The sequence below is a fragment of the Aquarana catesbeiana genome, linkage group LG06 (genome assembly GCF_042186555.1).
Source record: "Aquarana catesbeiana isolate 2022-GZ linkage group LG06, ASM4218655v1, whole genome shotgun sequence".
NCBI lineage: Eukaryota > Metazoa > Chordata > Amphibia > Anura > Ranidae > Aquarana > Aquarana catesbeiana.
In genome coordinates, this window is record NC_133329.1 from 339177326 (window position 1) to 339198190 (window position 20865).

Here is a 20865-nt window from a genome sequence, read left to right on the forward strand (position 1 = left end):
AAATCCAGCGGTGACGGGTGCTGCCGCTGCCATTTTTCTTGCAGGGTTCTCTACTGCACATGCCCGGCGGCGGGGGGGTGGGCCGAACTTCCGGGTGAGACCAGCCTAAAGTGGGAGCGTGTACCTGTCAAAACCAGGTGCCAAATGTGGCAGCGGAAGTGGGAGGGGGGGGAGGCAAACAAGTGGAGCCTCCCCTTTTTGGTGGAGCTCCACTTTAAATCCCTTTTCCTTTTTTTTTTTTTTTTTGACAGAATAGAAGGTATAGCTCACCCCCTTCCTGTTACTGTAAACACTTTTATAGTATTGACAAGAGTCTGCCACTCCACATCTTTGAGGAGGCACACTGTATCTGTATAGTCATGCTGCAATACCATATTTTTCCAGAAGGTAAGAACTAACTAAAGCCAGGTACAAACGCACGAAATTTGGCTGGTTCAGCGTGAACCGCACGACGTTCAGTATAGGTGTACCGCTCTCTGTTTAACCACTTAAGGACCAGCCTCGTTTTGGATTTTAGGTGTTTACATGTTTAAAAACAGGTTTTTTTTTGCTAGAAAATTACTTAGAACCCCCAAACATTATATATGGTTTTTTTCTAACACCCTAGAGAATAAAATGGCGGTCATTGCAATACTTTTTTTTGCACAGCGGTCTTATAAGCGCACTTTTTTTTGGAAAAAATTCACTTTTTTGAATAAAAAAATAAGACAACAGTAAAGTTAGCCCATTTTTTTTTTTTTATATTGTGAAATAAAATTTTACGCCAAGTAAATTGATACCCAACATGTCACGCTTCAAAATTGCGCCCGCTCATGGAATGGCGTCAAACTTTTACCCTCAAAAATCTCCGTAGGCGACGATTAAAAAAATTCTACAGGTTGCATGTTTTGCGTTACAGAGGAGGTCTAGGGCTAGAATTATTGCTCTCGCTCTACCGGACACGGCGATACCTCACATGTGTGGTTTGACCACCGTTTTCATATGCAGGCGCTATTCCCGTATAAGTTCGCTTCTGTGCGCGAGCTCGTTGGGACGGGGGGTTTTTTAAAAAATTGTATTTTTATTATTTATTTTACTTTTTTTTTTTTTTTACACTGTTTTAAAAAAAAAAAAAAAAAAATTGTCACTTTTATTCCTATTACAAGGAATGTAAACATCCCTTGTAATAGAAAAAAGTATGACAGGACCTCTTAAATATGAGATCTGGGGTCAAAAAGACCTCAGATCTCATATTTACACTAAAATGCAATAAAAAAAAAAAAAAAAAAAGTCATTTAAAAAAATGACATTGAAAAAAATATGCCTTTAAGAGGCGTGGTCGGAAGTGACGTTTTGACGTCGTTTCCGCCCAGCAGTGTCATGGAGACGAGTGGGCGCCATCTTAGCCTCACTGGTCCCCAGACACATCACTGACAGGACGCGATCGCCTCCGCCGCTACCGACGGCTCCGGTAAGCAGCAGAGGGCACCGGATTGCGGCGGGAGGGGCCCCTCTCCCGCCACCGATAAAAGTGATCTCGCTGCAAAGCCGCCGCAGGGACCACTTTTATCATAAAGCCGACCGCCGCATGAAAACGGGGATACCGGGGTTATGGCAGCTAGGTGCTGCCATAACCCCGGTACCTGCCGCCAAAGTTTGGATGTACATCTTCGTGCGGCGGTCGGTAAGTGGTTAACAGAAGCTTGTCCAAAGACTGGCTTCTAACGGTCATGCCAAAAAACAAGCATTTGATCTGTGCTTGCGCGTATTCTGATGGGGGTTGATGTAAGGGGGGGGATGTCAGTTTTTATCTTTTTTTCAACCCGCTGGTACGTGTACCCTGCTCCATCTCCACAAAACATTATTGTATGGAACAAAGAGATATAAGTAACTGTGTGCCTGGAACTGCTTGGATTTTATTCTTGTGTGGTCCACTTGGATTGAATTTTTCCTCTTGTATAGTATTTCTTAAAGCCATAAATGACTGCCTTCCATGGAACAGGTGAATTTTTGCATCAAGTTAAAAAAAAAAAAAAGAAAAAGAAGATACTTTGTCAAACTGATTCAGTCATCTGCTGCAGTTTTCCAGATTTAGTTGTAGCAGGAGTGGAATTTCCAGACCTCTACACAAACATAACATTTTTAGAAATAACAGACTTAAATAACAGACTTACCTTACATATCTGGTATGTGATTTCTTCCCCAGCGTCTTCATTAAAAATGTTATAGCTGTGACATATGGTGCCAAACGGCTTAAAGTTAACCTCTTTTTCCAATAACGTTATAAAGTCATCTGTACCACAGCAAAATCCTGGAGGGATGATTTCCCGAATTTTGTTTTCAACATCATCAGCCTAAGAGAAGAGAGTTAACCAGATTATAATAGAAATAAAGAGAAGAGTCACCAGATATTGAGTCTAATGTTAAATTACAGAAAGCAAATCTATAAAATAAAATAACCCAAGTTAAAGTGTATGTAATCCATAACAAAGCTCTCTCATCGGCTCCACTTTGGTCTGGTAAAGAAAATCTGTGGCCACAACATACACTTTCATTTTATAACATAAAACATGTAATAGCAATACAAACAATTATTGACAATCCAATAGAAATCTCCTTCCATGTGAGTGCTGCCTGTTTGCTGCCGATTACAGAATTCAATGAAGTAAATGTGTGGGAATCTTCACAAAGTCGTTTTAAAAATTTAAGGTCATACGGATTAAGAAGCATAAGCCCAGAAATAGTTGAAATACAATGTGGAAATGAATATATGACTTTTCATTTTCACCATAGATATACCTAGAATAAAAATACCATCAAAAATGTTTTGTTCCGGAGTGATGTCCTAAGGCGACAGCTGATGCCCCATAGATACTATATGCTAAGTGAGCGGTGAGCGTTGTCAGCCTACAAAAAGTGTGTTACTGGTAGGATCACTAGGTAAAAATAAAGTGTGTGTGTGTGGGGGGGGGGGGGGGGGGGGAACCATAGGGAGTAGAGAGTGATCAGACCATGTCTTAATCATCAAAAGATGGCCACTAGATGAATAAACAACTATAATGGCATTGGAAACCAGTCGCATTTATCCTAAAAAGAAGCTTACATCATACAGCCTTTCCTTCATAACTCAAAATGTCTGTTATTTTAAAGATACAGAAGACCGTCACTCCATATGTCCAAAAACAGAGACTACCACACTTTCAGGCTAGAATGCCCGAATTATGTTTCCCACACATTTGTCGAAATTACATTAACATAGTCGTTCTATTGTTTAAGCTAGAATATTTGGATGGCATTTGGGAGTACAGTGGAACCGCGGATTGCGAGCAACGCGGTTAAAGCGGGGTTCCACCCAAATTTTTAACAATATCTGTATGTATTCTCTTCCTTGCCTAGATGCTGACATGCCGTTTAAAAAAATTTAAATCACCGTAATTACCTTTTATTTTTCTATTCTTCTTTGCACTTCCTGGTTCTCCTCCCGTGGGAGTAGGCGTGTTTCTAGCCTCTCCCAGACTCCGCACAGACTCCTGGGAGCTAGTCTCAGGCTTCCCAGGATGCCACTGAGCATGTGCGGGAATGAGCGGTGAATGCTGGGAGCACAGCATTCACCACATCCAGGAAATAAATGCTTGTGGGCTTCAAATGCCCACAATGAAGATGGAAACCGCCTGCAGTGAATAATATAAGTTATTCTTTCCAACGAAATCTGACACAGGCGGACATATTACACACAATATGTGAGTATGTAATGCTGAGAAGAAAAGTTTGTGAATGAACTAAAAAGAAAAAAAGGATAGATAGGTGGACCCCGCTTTAAGGAGCGTTTCGCAATACGAGCACTTTATTTTTAAAAATCGTAACTCGGTTTGCCAGTGCTGTCTCGCATAAACAAGCACAATTCAGGCCAAAATGTGTGCAGTACCGCGTTTGGCCTGAGTTTGGCCCCTCCACCTCTGGCCGCATGCGGTATTGTATGCCATTGAAGTCAATGCGGAACAAATTATTTTTGTTTCCATTGACTTCAATGGGGAAACTCGCTTTGATATGCGAGTACTTTGGATTACGAGCATTCTCCTGGAACGGATTATACTCGTAATCCGAGGTTCCACTGCATAGATTTATGATGCTGTCACAAGCATGTATAAAGTTTTGAGTTTAATCCAAAATTACAATAAACATTACAATATTGCGCCAAAAAAATTTTATCAGTTTTTTGTGCCCTGAAAGAAAATTTATTTGATCATCATCATCATACACAAGCTAAAAACTTATCAAATTTTTCCAACTGCTCTGATCATTTCTGTTTTGGTCTGACTTAAAAATAAATAAAAAAGGGAAAAAAAAGATCACACTTGGTTCAATTTGAATGCATACGGTCATCATAATAAAATGATTTGATTATTAAAAAGGATCAGATGGAAACGTGTGGACATAAATACGAATGTTATAAGAAAAACAACAATTATTCCATCTGGGAGCCTGTGGAGAATTAAAGCCGGCCGTACATGGAAATGGCTGAATTTCAAACCATGTATGGGCACTGCGGTTGTACAGAAATCGACTTCTGAACATCTGCCCTATCAGATTTTCCCCGCTCGATTAGCTCTGCAGGCTATAGCACATTGGGTATAGCAATAAAAAAAGCTAAGGACATTGCATTGTCTGCAAACATCTAGGAGGAAACACCCGGCGCTCGTGGATTCCTCAATAGAGACTTCCCGGCGGTCCTCCTGCGACACTGCACATGGAAGCTCCCACTCGCTCCAGCACGCTGCAAGTGCTCCAACATTTTTCACGCAAGTTTTTAGTGTTGTTTTATACTTATATACTGAATAAATTCCTAAACTGTTTAAAGGATTGGCTTGGCGCTTCTCTGCTCCTTCTGAAAACATCTACATCTCTGAAACCACAATGCAGTGCTGAATATGGAACAAAGATCTGTACTTATAATCTCCAAGTACCATTTTTAACAGGTAAACACAAAGGCATCAGAAGTATGGAAAGTGGAAGTTAAAGTGATACTAATGCCGCGTACACACGACAGGATTTTCCAACGGAAAATGTTCGATGGGAGCTTGTTTTCGGAAATTCCGCCCGTGTGTAAGCTCCATCAGACATTTTCCACCAGAATTTCTGTCATAAAAAATTTGGGAGCTGGTTCTCAAATTTTCCGGCAAAAAAATCCATTGTCGTAAATTCTGGTCGTGTGTACACAAATCTGACGCACAAAGTTCCACGCATGCTCGGAATCAAGCAGAAAAGCCGCACTGGCTATTGAACTTCATTTTACTCAGCTCGTCGTATGTCTTGTACGTCACCGCGTTCTTGACGTTCGGAATTTCGGACAAAATTTGTGTGTATGCAAGACAAGTTTGAGCCAACATCCGTCGAAAAAAAAAACCATGGATTTTGTTGTTGGAAAATCCTATCGTGTGTACAGGGCATTAAAGTCTTGTTTTGGTTTTTTTTTTTGCTTAAATAACAAAACATATTATACTTACCTGCTCTATGCAGTGGTTTTCCACAGAGCAGCCTAAATCCTCCTCTTCTCAGGTCCCTCTTTGGTGATCCCGGCCCCTCCCTCCTGCCGAGTGCCCCCACAGCAAGCAGCTTGCTATGTGGCACCCAAACCAAGCCGCAGCTCTGTGTGTCCATCCAGACACAGACCCGTGGCTAGGTCCCGCCCCCTCTCCTCATTGGCTCATTGACTGATTGACAGTAGCCAATGGCATTCCGCTGCTGTCTCAGCCAATGAGGGAGAGTCCCAGGCAGCCGAGTGTCTCCTGCAACATCGCTGGAACTAGATGGGGCTCAGGTAAGTATTAGGGGGGCTGTTGCACACAGGGTTTTTTTATCTTAAAGCATAGAATGCATTAAGATAAAAAAAAAAAAAAAACTTCTGTCTTTACAAATCACTTTAAAATTAGAAGCATCCCTTGCTGTGATACAAAAACTCATCTTATTGCTAATAGGGTACAGACAATGATTATTTTCTGATCTGAATATGTCTAGTAAATAATCCAAGGTGCCCTTCAAGGTAGATATATGGGAGACCCCTGAGAGTTCAATGAATAAGTGGGGATATTTCAATATTATGTTCCAGACTATGAAATTTGAGAGGGCAGTGTCTCTTTCCATACATAAAACTTTCTTGTAGAGAATGACTTGGTTGATTAATAATTTCCACTGGGATAGACTAGGGGAAATGGTTTTATCTAATACTTATGGCTTTGTAGGCCATAAACGTTTCCCATAGAAATATTCTTGTGTAATGGTGACCATCACTCTCTATATAATAGACCAAATAGGCAAATCTCAGGTGTACACATTGTAGGGAAGCATAGAAAGCAGTTCCAAAAATCAGCTATGCTAGCCAACTCTAATAAAGTGCATAAAATCATCAGCTTGAGGTTGGGTGCATCAGATCCAGTTTGGGGGTTAATGCTTCCCCTGTTTATGGAGACAGACTAGGGATAGATAGGACACATGAATAACAATAAAACTGTATTATAAACTAGCTATTATTTCCACTAAAAACGCACAAGGAAAATACTTTAATCCCAATCTTCGCCCGTTGAAGTAGGCATAAGAACTTGCCATTTAGCTATGTCAGTAAGAAGATATTTGACCAGTTTGGTATGTTGGTATGTAATAAATGGAAAAATAAAGCAGAAAGCAACCCTTTAGCACCTTGTGATGGCAATATTCCTATAATGGGGTAATATATATTATATAAACATATAGGCAGATCGATTTCTAATTTGTGACTCCAGGTCATGATGGAATGCAGAAATCTGTGAAAGGAGGAGCAGGGTACTTTCTTGTAATTCTGCAAAGGAATACTTAACATCCCAAAGAGATATCTTTCAGGATTACCCAAAGAGCCCCAAAACCCTATGAAGCTCAGTAATACAAATAGGGGTCGTAAACCCTCAAGGTTTTTCACCTTAATGCATTCAATGCATTAAGGTGAAAAACCTTCTGTAGTGCAGCAGCCCCCCAGAGCCCCTTTTACTTACTGGAACCCAATCATTCCATCGACGGGGACAAGCACAGCAGCTCCAGCCACTGTCTCGGGTTATCATTGGATAGATAGCAGCGCAGCCACTGGCTCCTGTCCTGCTGTCAATCAAATCCAGTGACACGGGAGCCAGGGGGGTAGGGCCGAGTCCCACTGTCCGTCAATGGCCACAGCAGCAGGACTCAGGAGCGTGCCCGCATGGGTATCCCCTTGGAATGCAGGTCTCTGAGGGGGGCAACCGATGTGGGGAGGAGCCAGGAGCGCCGCTGGGGGACACCAGAAGTGGAGGATCGGGGCCACTCTGTGCAAAACCCTTGCATTGAGGTGGTAAGAATAAACACATTTCCTTTTTTTTTTTGTTTTTGTTTTTTTGAACAACCACCTTTACAACCCCTTTAAATTTTTGGCTTGACCTTTCCTGCACCACTATTGGTCTATAACTATGATTAACACCTTCAATGACCTTTACTGAGGCACAGGAGGAGTTGAGCACAATGAATTCATGAACTAGTCAGTATCTATCTGCACACAGAGCTGTATAGATTTGGCCCTTGATATATTATGCTTCAGAATGTTATTGGTGCCAAGCGGATTGGGCTTTTGCTGTTACGACTTCCAACCACCCCAAACTAATCATTGACCCCAGAGGAGAATACTTTGTTTTTATTGCCTCACTCTCAGTAGCCAAAGTGTCATTCTAAACAGGATTGGAGCTCCTGGCTAATACTATAGTGATCATACATGACACCTTGGGGGATATTTACTAAACCTGGTGCACACAGAATCTGGTGCAGCTGTGCAGAGTAACCAATCAGCTACTAGGTTTTATTGTCAAAACTTATTTGAACAAGCTGAAGTTAGAAGCCGATTGGTTACTATGCACAGGTGCACCAAATTCTGTGTGCACCCGTTTTAGTAAGTAAGTCTCCCCCTTGTGTGTTCCATGAGCCAAGATTGGGTATAGACATTTGGAGAGTCTTTGGGGAAGATTGGATCTGAGCACTGACAAGAAAAAAATAAGAGCACAGGAGGAGAAATTTAAGAACGTAAAACACAAAGAAGAGCTAAAGCAGATAAGAGTATATAAAAGCCTTACAATACAAAAGCAGAAATATAGTGAGGAGCCATATAAAATCAGCAACATGGGTTGCCAAAGTAATGGCATCTGGCCTTAGGTGATCAATTTCAAGGTAAACTGCTTCTGAAGGCAAATGTGGTTCACTAGATCCTTGTCTTAATTTAAAGGGGCCAAAAGACTATAAAACACTGGTCTTAGACTAACGACCGGTTTACATTAATTACAAGATATGCTTAAACAGGGATAGATTTTAATGAGTGTTTTTCCAGTAGTACACATTCAGAAAATGTATAGTCTCTTTTTCTGATACAAGTAAACTATATTTTCACATATACAAAAAAATGAGGTTTAGGAAAATTTGTGGTGCAGATAAAGTCTCACCCTCTTCAAGGAAAGACAGGTGCAATTCTGCTTTGGTAACAAAAGGAAACGTGAACATACATAACAGAGCAAGGATTAACAGGGCTGAGGGGGCAAAATTAAATAAAGAACTCCCAAAAAACGTTGTCTAGAAGAGATTTAAGAAAAAAAAAAAAAAACCACAACAAAAATGTGTTTAAAGAAAACTGAAGTGTAAGTCAAGATCCTCAATTTGGGATTACAAGGCATTACAAGTTCTGAACACGGCTGATTTTATGCAGATTTCCAACAATAAAAAAGAGGAAATCCTCTCAGACAAACCGTAATCAGAGATTATACGTAAGCTTGTTAAACAAGCGCCGTCTCCCTGTAGACTGTCAGCTGAGCAGACTCCATGTTTCTTTTCAAATCCCCCTAAGACCACTTGAATGAATACATTTACTACTTATGAATGTTTGATGAACTTACACAATAACATATTACAGCTTCTCACCAGGCAATAAAACTTAATGAATTGGTCTCAACGCAACAAAAAACGTGCCCCCTCAGTGCAGTCCCTAAAAGCCTAGCAGTGCATGGGACAAAATGAGCTTGCACTCCTATTCATGGACTTTCTGTTCTCACTGTGTAGGGGAGGGTGCTTAAACAATGAAGGCAGGTTTTTACTCAATGGAGTCTACAGCGTGTTCATCTGAAATGTTTGTATTGTATCTATTTCCACAAGGGCGGACACAAGAACACTCTGTGTTCACTTACCAAGGGACCCTTTTCACACCGTTTACATGCATGATGAGTATTAGTTGAAAACCCACACTCTTGCTGCTTCCCATTCAGACAGGGAAATTAAGATGCTTAGTATAAAATACGCTACAAAAGGCTAATGCAACATGCCACTAATTCCAGTCCTTTCAACTATTATTCCTCCTAGTTAAAGCAATGCACCTGCAGTTGAATAGCACTTACATCGGCATTCACTTACCCCTGTAAGTTACTGACTGAGAAAGGACTGACACACTTTATGCTAACACTGGCCATTTTATTATCACAGAACAAGGAACAATGACAGGCTCACCGATGACCCCGTACTTTTTATTTTTGTGAACATTTCAAAGACTATTAGTTGTTTTCTTTATTTTTATAACCTACAGGAAGGACTGATATGATATCATATAAGCTACCGGTACTTGTTTCATTGTCAGTTTTTCAAACAATATTGTACCTTTAAAGGGCTGCTCTTTCAGTACTGAGAGGCCTTACCTTTTAAAGAGCTTCTCAAACTTGTTCTGTAATTTTTAATCCAGAATGTTGAACTTATTACAGAAATTTAAATATTCTGTTGTGCTATACTCTAATAACACCTTTGTGTCCATGCTATTTGAAAGCCCAGATGCCAAATGGCCCAGTAAGCAACTTTAAAAAGAGACAAGAAACACATGTTCCAGTTGACAATCAAAAAGGTTTAAAAAGGTTAGGAGCAAAATGTATTTTTAGTACTAAAAGTAACAACTGTACACAAATAAATAAAAGAACATCAAGCTAATGGATTAGCTGGAAAAATAAGTGGTGAGCACAGGACCTTTCGATAAATTAAATTAAAAAGTGTGTGTAAAGGCATTTTTTTTTTTTAAACAATGGGGAAGGGAAAGATACCCGCTCAAGTATTTTGTTGCCGTCTATGTTCCCACTTGGGAGATTTACCTCTCTATTTGAACTGGTGACCACTGTCACCGATTGAGAAAGTGAGGAGAGATCCAACATTTTCAAGCTAAAGTCTTTCAATTGGGGCACACCTGTTTTGGTGTCAACTGTAAAAAAGGGGGGCTTTCCCTCACTTTGGAGAAATTTTCTCTCAATTTCTGCTGTGTCTTTTGGACAGAAGCGAAGAGCAATATATACACTTTAAGTTCAAGTTAATTTCTGGACTGGACTTACATGCAAGAAACTAAAAGTTGGAAGGTACAACCCCTGGCAAAAATTATGGAATCACCAGTCCCTGAGCATGTTCCTTCAGTTGTTTATTGTTGTAGAAAAAAAACAGATCGCAGACATGGCCAAAAACTAAAGGCATTTCAAATGGCAACTTTCTGGCTTTAAGAAACACTAAAAGAAATCAAGAAAAATAATTGTGGTGGCCAGTAACAGTTAGATTTATAGAACAAGCACAGGGAATAAATTATGGAATCACTCAACTCTGAGGAAAAAATTATGGAATCATGAAAAACAAACAAAATAACACTCCAACACATCACTAGTACTTTGTTGCACCACCTCTGGCTTTTATAACTGCTTGCAGTCTCTGAGGCATTGACTTATTGAGTGATAAACAGTACTCTTCATCAATCTGGCTCCAGCCTTCTCTGATTGCTGTTGCCAAATCATCTTTGCAGGTTGGAGCCTTGTCATGGACCATTTTCTTTAACTTCCACCACAGATTTTCAATTGGATTGAGATCCGGACTGTTTGCAGGCCATGACATTGACCTTATGTGTCTTTCTTCAAGGATTTTTTTTTTCACAGTTTTTGCTCTATGGCAAGATGCATTATCATCTCGATAAATGATTTCATCATCCCCAAACATCCTTTCAATAGATGGGATAAGAAAAGTGTCCAAAATTTCAAAGTAAACCTGTGCATTTATTGAAGATTTAATGACAGCCATCTCCCCAGTGCCTTTACCTGACATGCAGCCCCATATCATAATAATTGACTGTGGAAATTTGCATGTTTTCTTCAGACAGTCGTCTGCATAAATCTTATTGGAACGGCACCAAACAAAAGTTCCAGCATCATCACCTTGCCCAATGCAGATTCGAGATTAATCGCTGAATATGACTTTCATCCAATCATCCACAATTGCCTTTCCTTAGCTCATTGTAACCTTGTTTTTTTGTGTTTAGGTGTTAGAGATGGCTTTCTTTTAGCTTTTCTGTATGTAAATCCAATTTCCTTTAGGCGGTTTCTTACAGTTCGGTCACAGATGTGGACTCCAGTTTCCTCCCATTTGTTCCTCATTTGTTTTGTTGTACATTTTCTGTTTTCAAGGCATATTGCTTTAATTTTTCTGTCTTGACGCTTTGATGTCTTCCTTGGTCTACCAGTATGATTGCCTTTAACCACCTTCCCATGTTGTTTGTATTTGGTCCATGTTTTAGACACAGCCGACTGTGAACAACCAACATCTTGTGCAACACTGCGTGATGATTTACCCTCTTTACCTACATACTAACAAGCAGATTTAATCTGATGCAGGTGTTAAGTCTTTGTAATGAAAATTTACAGGGTGATTCCATAATTTTTTCCTCAGAATTGAGTGATTCCATAATTTATTCCCTGTGCTTGTTCTATAAATCTGTTACTGGCCACCACAATTATTTTTCTTGATTTCTTTTAGTGTTTCTTAAAGCCAGAAAGTTGCCATTTGAAATGCCTTTAGTTTTTGGCCATGTCTGTGATCTGCTTTTTTTCTACAACAATAAACAACTGAAGGAACATCCTCAGGGACTGGTGATTCCATAATTTTTGCCAGGGGTTGTATAGAGTAATCTTGCCTGTGCAAAAAATGCAAACACTGACCACCATTGGATTCTGAGCCCCTGACAGATTAAAGAATATGTAAACCCTACATTTCATATTCCTGATATGTGCCTACTGTACTTGTATGAGAAAGTATCCTGTTCTCTTTGTATTGCTTTCTTTGTGTGAAATCCCTGTTGTTCGACAGTCCCTCGCAGCACCATGGAGAGCACAGCGTGGTCAGTTCTCCAATGAAAAACTTACAGGTTTTGTCCCTCCCAACCCTTTTGACTGGAAAAAAGAAGAATGAGCAGTCCACCTCTGTCAGTCTGCTCTCTCCTCCTATCAGCATGCTCCTTACACTGCAGTACAACTGCCTGGCTCTTTTGTGCTGCTTCTCCCTCTTCTAGTCTCTGCTATACAGAGGACCACAAGAGACATACAAATTCAAATCCAGGTATTTACACAGCTTGTGTAGCTATAAAAATAAATTTCAAGGGGAAAAAAAAAAAAAATCACCTTTATAAAAAAAAAAAATTACAATACATGCAGATCTTTTTGCAGGTTAAAAAAGTGTATTTATCTATTTTTTTTATTAGGAGCCTGTAAAGCATTGCTCCCGTGATCAGCAGACTGCGGGTGCAATCTCAGGCTCCTGCGGACTGTCAGTGTAGCCGTCTGTCCATAACTCTATGGGCAGGCAGTTACTGAATGACAGGAAGAATGAACTAAATACCTAGAGTGCTCATCTGTGCCCTGGTAGTTCATTGATAACAACAAGCCGTTAGCTGCAATGGCTGACAGTAGTTGTAGTTCTCCCATTCACAGAACTCTGAATGAATGACACGGCCGGGTGGGCAAAGCCCCGCACAGCCACTTTTTTTTTTTTTTTCGGTGACAGCTGGTGCGGGGGCTGCTCAGTGAGTAACATGTTACACCCTAAAAATGGGTGTAACATTTAACATATTACTTAGGCTGGGTTCACACTTATGCGAATTGGATGCAGGTCTCCCTGTCCAATTCGCATGACAGGAGACCGTGACCGGCTTTCAATGGAGCTGGTTCACACACCTCCGGGCGGCCGCGGAGCACACTGGAAAAGGGTCCTGTGCGTTTTTGGCTCAGTTTCTGGTCCGAATTCAGGCAAAAATTCTGACCCGATTCGCCCCTGAAACGGAGAACAGGGGCACACCAGACCACGGCCGCAGCTAGTGTGAACCCAGCCTAAAAGGTGAACTTATCCTTTAACCGCTTCACTACCTGAGCTATTTTTTCAGTTTTTGCACACATTGAAATGCACATGCATTATGCTTTAAAAGCCTTTACAGGTTATTAGTTTAGAGTTAATCATGAATGATGATGGTCCTAGAATTACTGCTCTCACTCCAATGTTTGCAGAGATAGCTCACGTTACAAAATAGTTGCTTTTAAAAGTGCACCCGCTGCATGTGTTCCTTCTCTCCTATGTGCATGTACGTTGGTGGGATAGTTGAAACTTTTTTTTATGTTTTTTTAAATACTTTGCTTAGCCAATATCCCCCTATGTAATAGGACACGGTATTTACAGGTTCAGTTTATTGAGACATCAGAGTTCAAACAAACCCTGGGTGTCTTCTGTGTCACTAATGGAGCACCAATCCTTCCCCGGCAGCAGCAGCCAGGGGAATAACAGCTCTGAACTTAGGAAGTGTGTAAAATGCATGTAGGTGTGCCCACTTACGAAAATGACGATTAGGCTGAAGGTTACATATCGCCAAAAAAGGAGTAGTAAGAGCAATAATTCTTTCTTGGATAACGCTATACACTGATGACCTCCAAAGGCTTTTAAACATCTATGGAGAATTTGGGGTATCAAAGTTTGTCACTGGGCGAGTGCAATTTTAAGGCTTGGCAGGTTAGATATCCATTTACTCCTTGCAGCCTCTAGAAATGCCTATATTTCCTACAATAGCAAATACTCAGGAGGAGCAGCAGAATACGTTTTTGGGTGTAATTCCAAGCATGCCTGTGTTGTATGGTAGAAATTTGTGTAAAAAAATACACTTTCATTTTCTTTCCGAATTTTTCAAAAGCTTGTAGCAGAAAAATTATAATTTTCAAACAACTCACCATGCCTCCTACAAAATACCATGGGGGGTACTCTTTTCTGTGGGTGTTTCTATTGTCCTAGTACTTCAGGGCCTCCTAACACGTCATTGGTAGTCAGGAAATTAAATGCCTAATTTATGCCCCTTGAAAGTCCTCCTTGGATTTTCAAGCCCATTACACAGCAAGGCTGCAAAAGAGGCTCACATATGTGGTATCCCCATACTCAGGAGGAATAGCAGAAAGTGTTTTGAGGTGTAATGCCCTATGATGTATGATGTGTACCATCTTACGGACAGCTGTGTGTAAAAAATACAAAAAAAAAAAAAACAAAACAAAAAAAAAAAAAACAAAACAAAACAAAAAACAAAAAAAACACAATTTTCTTTCTTCATTTTCCAAAAACTTGTATCAAAAAATATGATCTTTAATAGAATTTTAATGCCTCTAATTAAATATGTTGGAGGGTCTACTTTGAAAAATGGCGTCATTTTACAGGCGATTCTCCTGGCACTTCAGGACCTCAAGAAATGTGAAAAGTAGCCAGGAAATCAGATGCCTCTTGAAAGCCTGAAGGTGCTCCCTGGATTTTTGGCCCCTCTATGCATCTTGGCAGTGAAATATGTTTCACATATTTTATGAGGAGAAAAAAAACACGTAGGGTGGGATGGGGGGCTACTACACAGTTAATGGTCAGCTCATCAGAGGCGATCACAGCAAACGGGTATGGCACCTCCCATTTCCTTATTATTAGTACGGAACCCAAGGTTCGTGGTGAGAGCCCATCTCTGTGCTGGGAGCGTGCTGTGCAGTGTGCTCCCTTCACAAATACGCATATATACATCCTCACGTATGAAGACCCACTTCTGTGAGGCTGCATATATGTGTACAGTTAGCAGGAAGGGGTTAACATGCCAGTCTTCAAGTGGGTAATTTGTGTCTTTAATATGTGCCTAGAGTTCAGCTTTAAATGTGCAACAGCTACCACTGCTGGGCTCCTGAAAATGCTAGTTACCTTGTTGTCACTTTACACTTTTAGGTTACTATTACACTGCAGTAATGTGCGTTAAACATATGCCAACCCATGGCTCCAAGTGCAGTAAATAGCACCTCAATGCACTATACCAGGGCGCCAGGTCGCCATGGTGACTAAAAATTCCGTCCTGGCGCCTGGGCTTTTGTCAGCACATTCACTGTTGGCACCAGGCGCACAATTCCTATCGCCTGATGCCCGGAACATATAGTTCAGGGCACCAGGCAGTTTACTTGTCAGATGAGAGCATGTACAATGTCACTTCCGGGGTCCCCATTGACAGTTTCCCCAGCCATCAAGGTCGGAAAAGAATGTAATGTTGTGCGATGTGCATTGCATTACACTTAGTGGAGCACAGGGGAGACATCCAGAGTCTTTTTAGACCCTGGATGTCTCATTAAAGAGAACTTGTCACCAAAAAAATCACCCCATAAGGGACTTTTTGTCCCCTATGTGATGAAAAAAAAAAGTAAAAATGAAAAAAAAAAAAAAAATTCTCTGATTGTAAAAAATGTCCATTACACCCAAGCACATAAAATCCCCTTCCAAAAAATGTAGGCTCCCACACATACATACGCCTGAAAAAGTTGCTTGCGATACATGCATTACATATCGCCACGCACGCCGAAATGAGAGCAATAAGTGTAGGACCAGACCTCATTTGTAACGCTAAACTGATGACCTATAGGGGGCTTTTAAAACGTTGCTTATGGAAGTTTGTCGCTATTTCACGGACGCACGCAAATTTAAGGTTTGACATGTTGGGTATCTATTTACTTGGTGCAACCTCAGATTTATTTTATTTTATTTTTACCAAATAATTGGGTAGTTTATTGCGTTTTTGGGAACACTAGAATTAAAGGATATGTAAAGGTTTGTTTTTAAAAAACAAAAAGAAAACAAAAATGTCATACTTGCGTCCTCTGTGCAGTTGGTTTTGCACAGAGTGGCATATATATATATACATATATACACACACATATATATATATATATATATATATATATATATATACAAATATATACGTACATATACCGTATTTATTGGCGTATAACACGCACCCCAAGTTTAGGAGGGAATTTTAAGGGAAGAAACTTTTAGGAGTAAAGTTTAAGGAAAAAAAACTTACATTAAAATGCCCATCAATGCAGCGTTATCTGTCCATCTGCAGCCTTATCATTGTCAGTGCAGCCTTGCCCCAGTGCAGCTTTGCCAATTGCAGCCATGTCAGTGCAGCTTTACCCCAGTGCAGCTTTGCCCCAGTGCAGCCTTGTCAGTGCAGCTTTGTGTGATCTGTGTGATCGTCGCTGACATACACAGCCGTGTGTAGATTCAAATATGGCGCCGAGACTGCAGAGACTCGGCGGAGCCGAAATACACATAGCCGAGTGTTCTTGGCTAATTTCGGCTATTCTCGGCGCCGCTCACTGTCACCCCCAGTCCCACCCTATGATGGACATAACACAGGTCCAATGGTGGGACTGGGCGGGACTGTGAGCGGCGGCGAGAATAGCCGAGAACACTCGGCTATGTGTATCTTGGCTCCGCCTAGTCCCTGCAGTCTCGCCGCCATATTTGAATCTACACACGGCTGTGTATGTCGGCGGCAATCGCCGCCGATCAAACAAAATTGGCGGGGATCGGCGTATAACACGCACCCGCGATTTTCCCCTGATTTTAAGGGGAAAAAGTGCGTGTTATACGCCAATAAATACGGTATATTATATATATATATATACACACATACATACATACATATATACATACACACACACACACACACACACAATCTCACAAAAGTGAGTACACCCCTCACATTGTTGTAAATATTTTATTATATCTTTTCATGTGACAACACTGAAAAAGTGAGTACACCCCTAAGTGAAAATGTCCAAATTGGGCCCAAAGTGCCAATATTTTTTATGGCCACCATTATATTACAGCACTGCCTTAACACTCTTGGGCATGGAGTTCATCAGAGCTTTACAGGTTGCCACTGGCGTCCTCTTCCACTCCTCTATGACGACATCACGGAGCTGGTGATTTGAGAGACCTTGCGGTCCTCCACCTTCCATTTTAGGATGCTCCACAGATGCCTAATAGGGTTAAGGTCTGCAGACATGCTTGGCCAGTTCATCACCTTTACCCTCAGCTTCTTTAGCAAGACAGTGGTCGTCTTGGAGGTCTGTTTGGGGTCGTTATGTTGGAATTCTGCCCTGCGGCCCAGTCTCCGAAGGGAGGGGATCATGCTCAGCTTCAGTATGACACAGTACATGTTGGCATTCATGGTTCCCTCAATGAACTGTAGCTCCCTAGTGCTGGCAGCACTCATGCAGCCCCAGACCATGACACTCCCACCACCAAGCTTGACTGTAGGCAAGACACACTTGTCTCTGTACTCACCTGGTTGCCACCACACACGCTTGACACCATCTGAACCAAAAAAGTTTATCTTGGTCTCATCAGACCACAGGACACAGTTCCAGTAATCCATGTCCTTAGTCTGCTTGTCTTGAGCAAACTGCAGGCTTTCTTGTGCATCATCTTTAGAAGAGGCTTTCTTCTGGTACGACACCCATGCAGACCAATTTGATGCAGTGTGCGTCATATGGTCTGAGCACTGACAGGCTGACCCCCCACCCCTTCAACCTCTGCAGCAATGCTGGCAGCACTCATACGTCTATTTTCCAAAGACAACCTCTGGATAGGACGCTGACCACGTGCACTCAACTTCTTTGGTCGACCATGGTGAGGCCTGTTGTTAATGGAACCTGTCCTGTTAAACCACTATATGATCTTGGCCACCGTGCTGCAATTCAGTTTCAGGGTCTTGCCAATCTTCTTATAGCCTAGGCCATCTTTATGTAGAGCAACAATTCTTTTTTCAGATCCTCAGAGTGTTCTTTGCCATGAGGTGCCATGTTGAACTTCCAGTGACCAGTATGAGAGAGTGAGAACGATAACACCAAATTTAACACACCTGCGACCTTTTAACACTAACGAGTCACATGACACTGGGGAGGGAAAATGGCTTATTGGGCCCAATTTGGACATTTTCACTTAGGGTGTACTCACTTTTGTTGCCAGCGGTTTAGACACTAAGGCCTGTGTGTTGAGTTATTTTGAGGGGACGGCAAATTTGCACTGTTATACAAGCTGTACACTCACTACTTTACATTGTAGCAAGGTGTAATTTCTTCAGTTTTGTCACATGAAATGATATAATAAAATATTTACAAAAATGTGAGGGGTGTACTCACTTTTGTGAGATACTGTAAATATATATTAGCATGACAGCCAGACAAATAGCATTTTCACAAGGACAAGTCAGCAAAAGCAGCCTCAATATTCTATATAGGACAGATTCCTCTAAAATTACATTGCAATAATTACTTAAAATATGTTCTCCCTGGGGAGTGTGGCCTGACGAAGCATGGAGTAGGACGCATATGAGAGGAGCTCCGTCTATTAATCCTGCAAACCCGGTAATCCTACAACCCCAAGATATCCTGCTTGACCCGATTTAACTTAGGAAGGATCCCTCCATCTGGCCCTAACGTGTCTCCACCTAAAACTCCAAAGACCACCCTGGCAAAACTCGATCAAGATCGCCTGCAGGACAAAGACAACCCAGGGGAAGATGGCGGCGCCGCGAGCAAGAAGCAGTAGGAGGAGACACTGAAAAACTGCTGGGGCAATCACATTCTGCTGTACCTCACTGACTGCCCAAATCGAGGAGGTTAAAAGGTAGACATCCAGAAGCCCCGGGAGCAGGTTAAGACAGCCGAGACTCGACTGGGGGAAGTTGAGTATGCCATTCCACCACTACAAACAGGATCAGATCACATGCAAATCCAGATTAACCAACTCCTGAATAAACAGGACGATATGGAAAACAGGCTCAGAAGATGTAATCTCCACTTCATCAGGCTCCCTGAGAGTGCGGAAGGTAAAGATCCAACCACCTTCTTAGAACAGCTACTCCACCACATATGGACGTGAGGCCTTCTCCCCCACCTTGGCGGTAGAGAGAGCTCACCACATGCCTGCTAGACCTCCTCAGGGCCCCCCATATGTTTATAGCCAAGTTTCTAAATTTTAAAGACTGGGATGCAGCTTTGAGAATGGCCAGAGAGAAGGGCAACAAACCCCTCAGGAACTCCAAGGTGGCTATATTTCCATATTTCTCTGCGGAGGTGCAGAGGTACAGTGCCGCCGCCAGAGTTCCATAAAGGCAAAGAGAAGACTCCGGATCCGACACCTCAAATACTCCATGCTGTTTCCTTTACGCCTCAGAGTGGAGAGAGATGATCAAGTTTTTTTTTGACGATCCGGAGGAAGTCCTTACCTGGCTGGAGCGCCCCAAGGCTTCTAGAAAAGCAGCAGAGTAAACAGCTTCTACCTGGCAGTGACCATGGCACTTAACCACCATTACTGGCTTACTGCTATGCTTCATTGTGGATGCCCCTGGATCACTGGTATGTTCCCCCCTTGACACTTACCCTTTCGTAACTTCGACACCTGATGAGTCACCTATGTGCCAGCCCCAGGAGGGATAAATAGCCTGTCCCCCCCCCCCCCTCTTTTTTCTATCCCAGGAGACCTGGACTTCACCTGCAATGGCCTGTGGATGACACTAGCGCGGACCTTCCACCAATGACTCCCAGGGGAAGGCCTACACCTTACAGGGTCCCAATAATATTTTCTGATACTGACTCCTATACTCCTTGGGATATGACCATGGAGTCAATGCAGTCCTACAACATACATGCAAAGTGCAGCGAATTTTCGCCCCATCAGCAACTAGAAAATACAGCCTGAGTGGGCATGACTGCAGTAACTTGCCTCCTATTTGCCCCACGTTGCATTTCTGGTTCATAGTACAGTTGGCAACCGTTGCGCTACTGTGGATCTTGCACCATCAACTTCACCCGAACATGCCAACTACTTTACCTCATTTTCTTTACAGCGGGATGCTCTGTTTTTTTCTAGTTGACACTTACAATATGTTTTGGGTATATGCCCGCATCAGTTGGGAAAAGTGGCGGGGAGGGAGTTGTTATCACCATGATGAGACGCAATACGATTGAATTTATGTTGATACAGATGTCACAGAGATGGAGGAATCTTGACTCATGTAAATTATCTCTAGGCTTGCTGCTATATCTAAAGAATGGATATTATAGCTTATTCCTTAAACTACATATGAGTGGGGTTCGGGTTTTTACTGTGCTAATGAAATGTTCCTTGCACTATGGCCTTGATAAAACTTCTTACCTGGAATGTCCATGGCCTGGGTGACAAGGTGAAAAGATCAGCTGTCTTTTCATTCCTTAAGAAACAACATGCCGACATTGTGGTACTGGTAGAGACGCACATCGGGGGCCGGCTGCAGCTGCCACTCTGACGTCCGTGGGTCTTTCATTCGACCCACACTTCCCATGCACGCAGAGTTTCGGTTCTTGTTGCCAAGTCCATGCATTTTGAGCTGTGTGACATCTGACCCACAGGGACAGTATATTATTCTGTATGTTAAACTATATGGAGAGCCCTTATGCTTTTAGCCTTTTATGTACCTCCACCATTTTGCTCTACTATTATTACGGAGGGATTCGTGTTCATGGCTGGTCATCCCTCGATCCAGGCCATATGGCTATGTGATTTTAACGCTACACTGAACCCCAGCTTAGATAGACCCCAGCCACTACCAGATTCTCTAGACTCATTTCCAATTTCAATATGACTGACACATGGCGGTATAAGTTCCCATTCACAAGAGCCTATTCCTGCATT

At 41.9% G+C, this 20865-nt stretch overlaps 1 protein-coding gene across 2 annotated transcripts in view; it reads right to left on the minus strand.

Annotated features, from left to right (window-relative positions):
- Positions 1-20865, minus strand: part of HAT1 (histone acetyltransferase 1) — a 118126-nt gene that overhangs the window by 69251 nt on the left and 28010 nt on the right. For both annotated transcript variants that reach the window (XM_073633894.1, XM_073633895.1), the window contains one exon: positions 2154-2333. In XM_073633894.1, coding sequence (XP_073489995.1) covers positions 2154-2333 — 180 coding nt within the window. The remainder of the gene's footprint in view (positions 1-2153; positions 2334-20865) is intronic.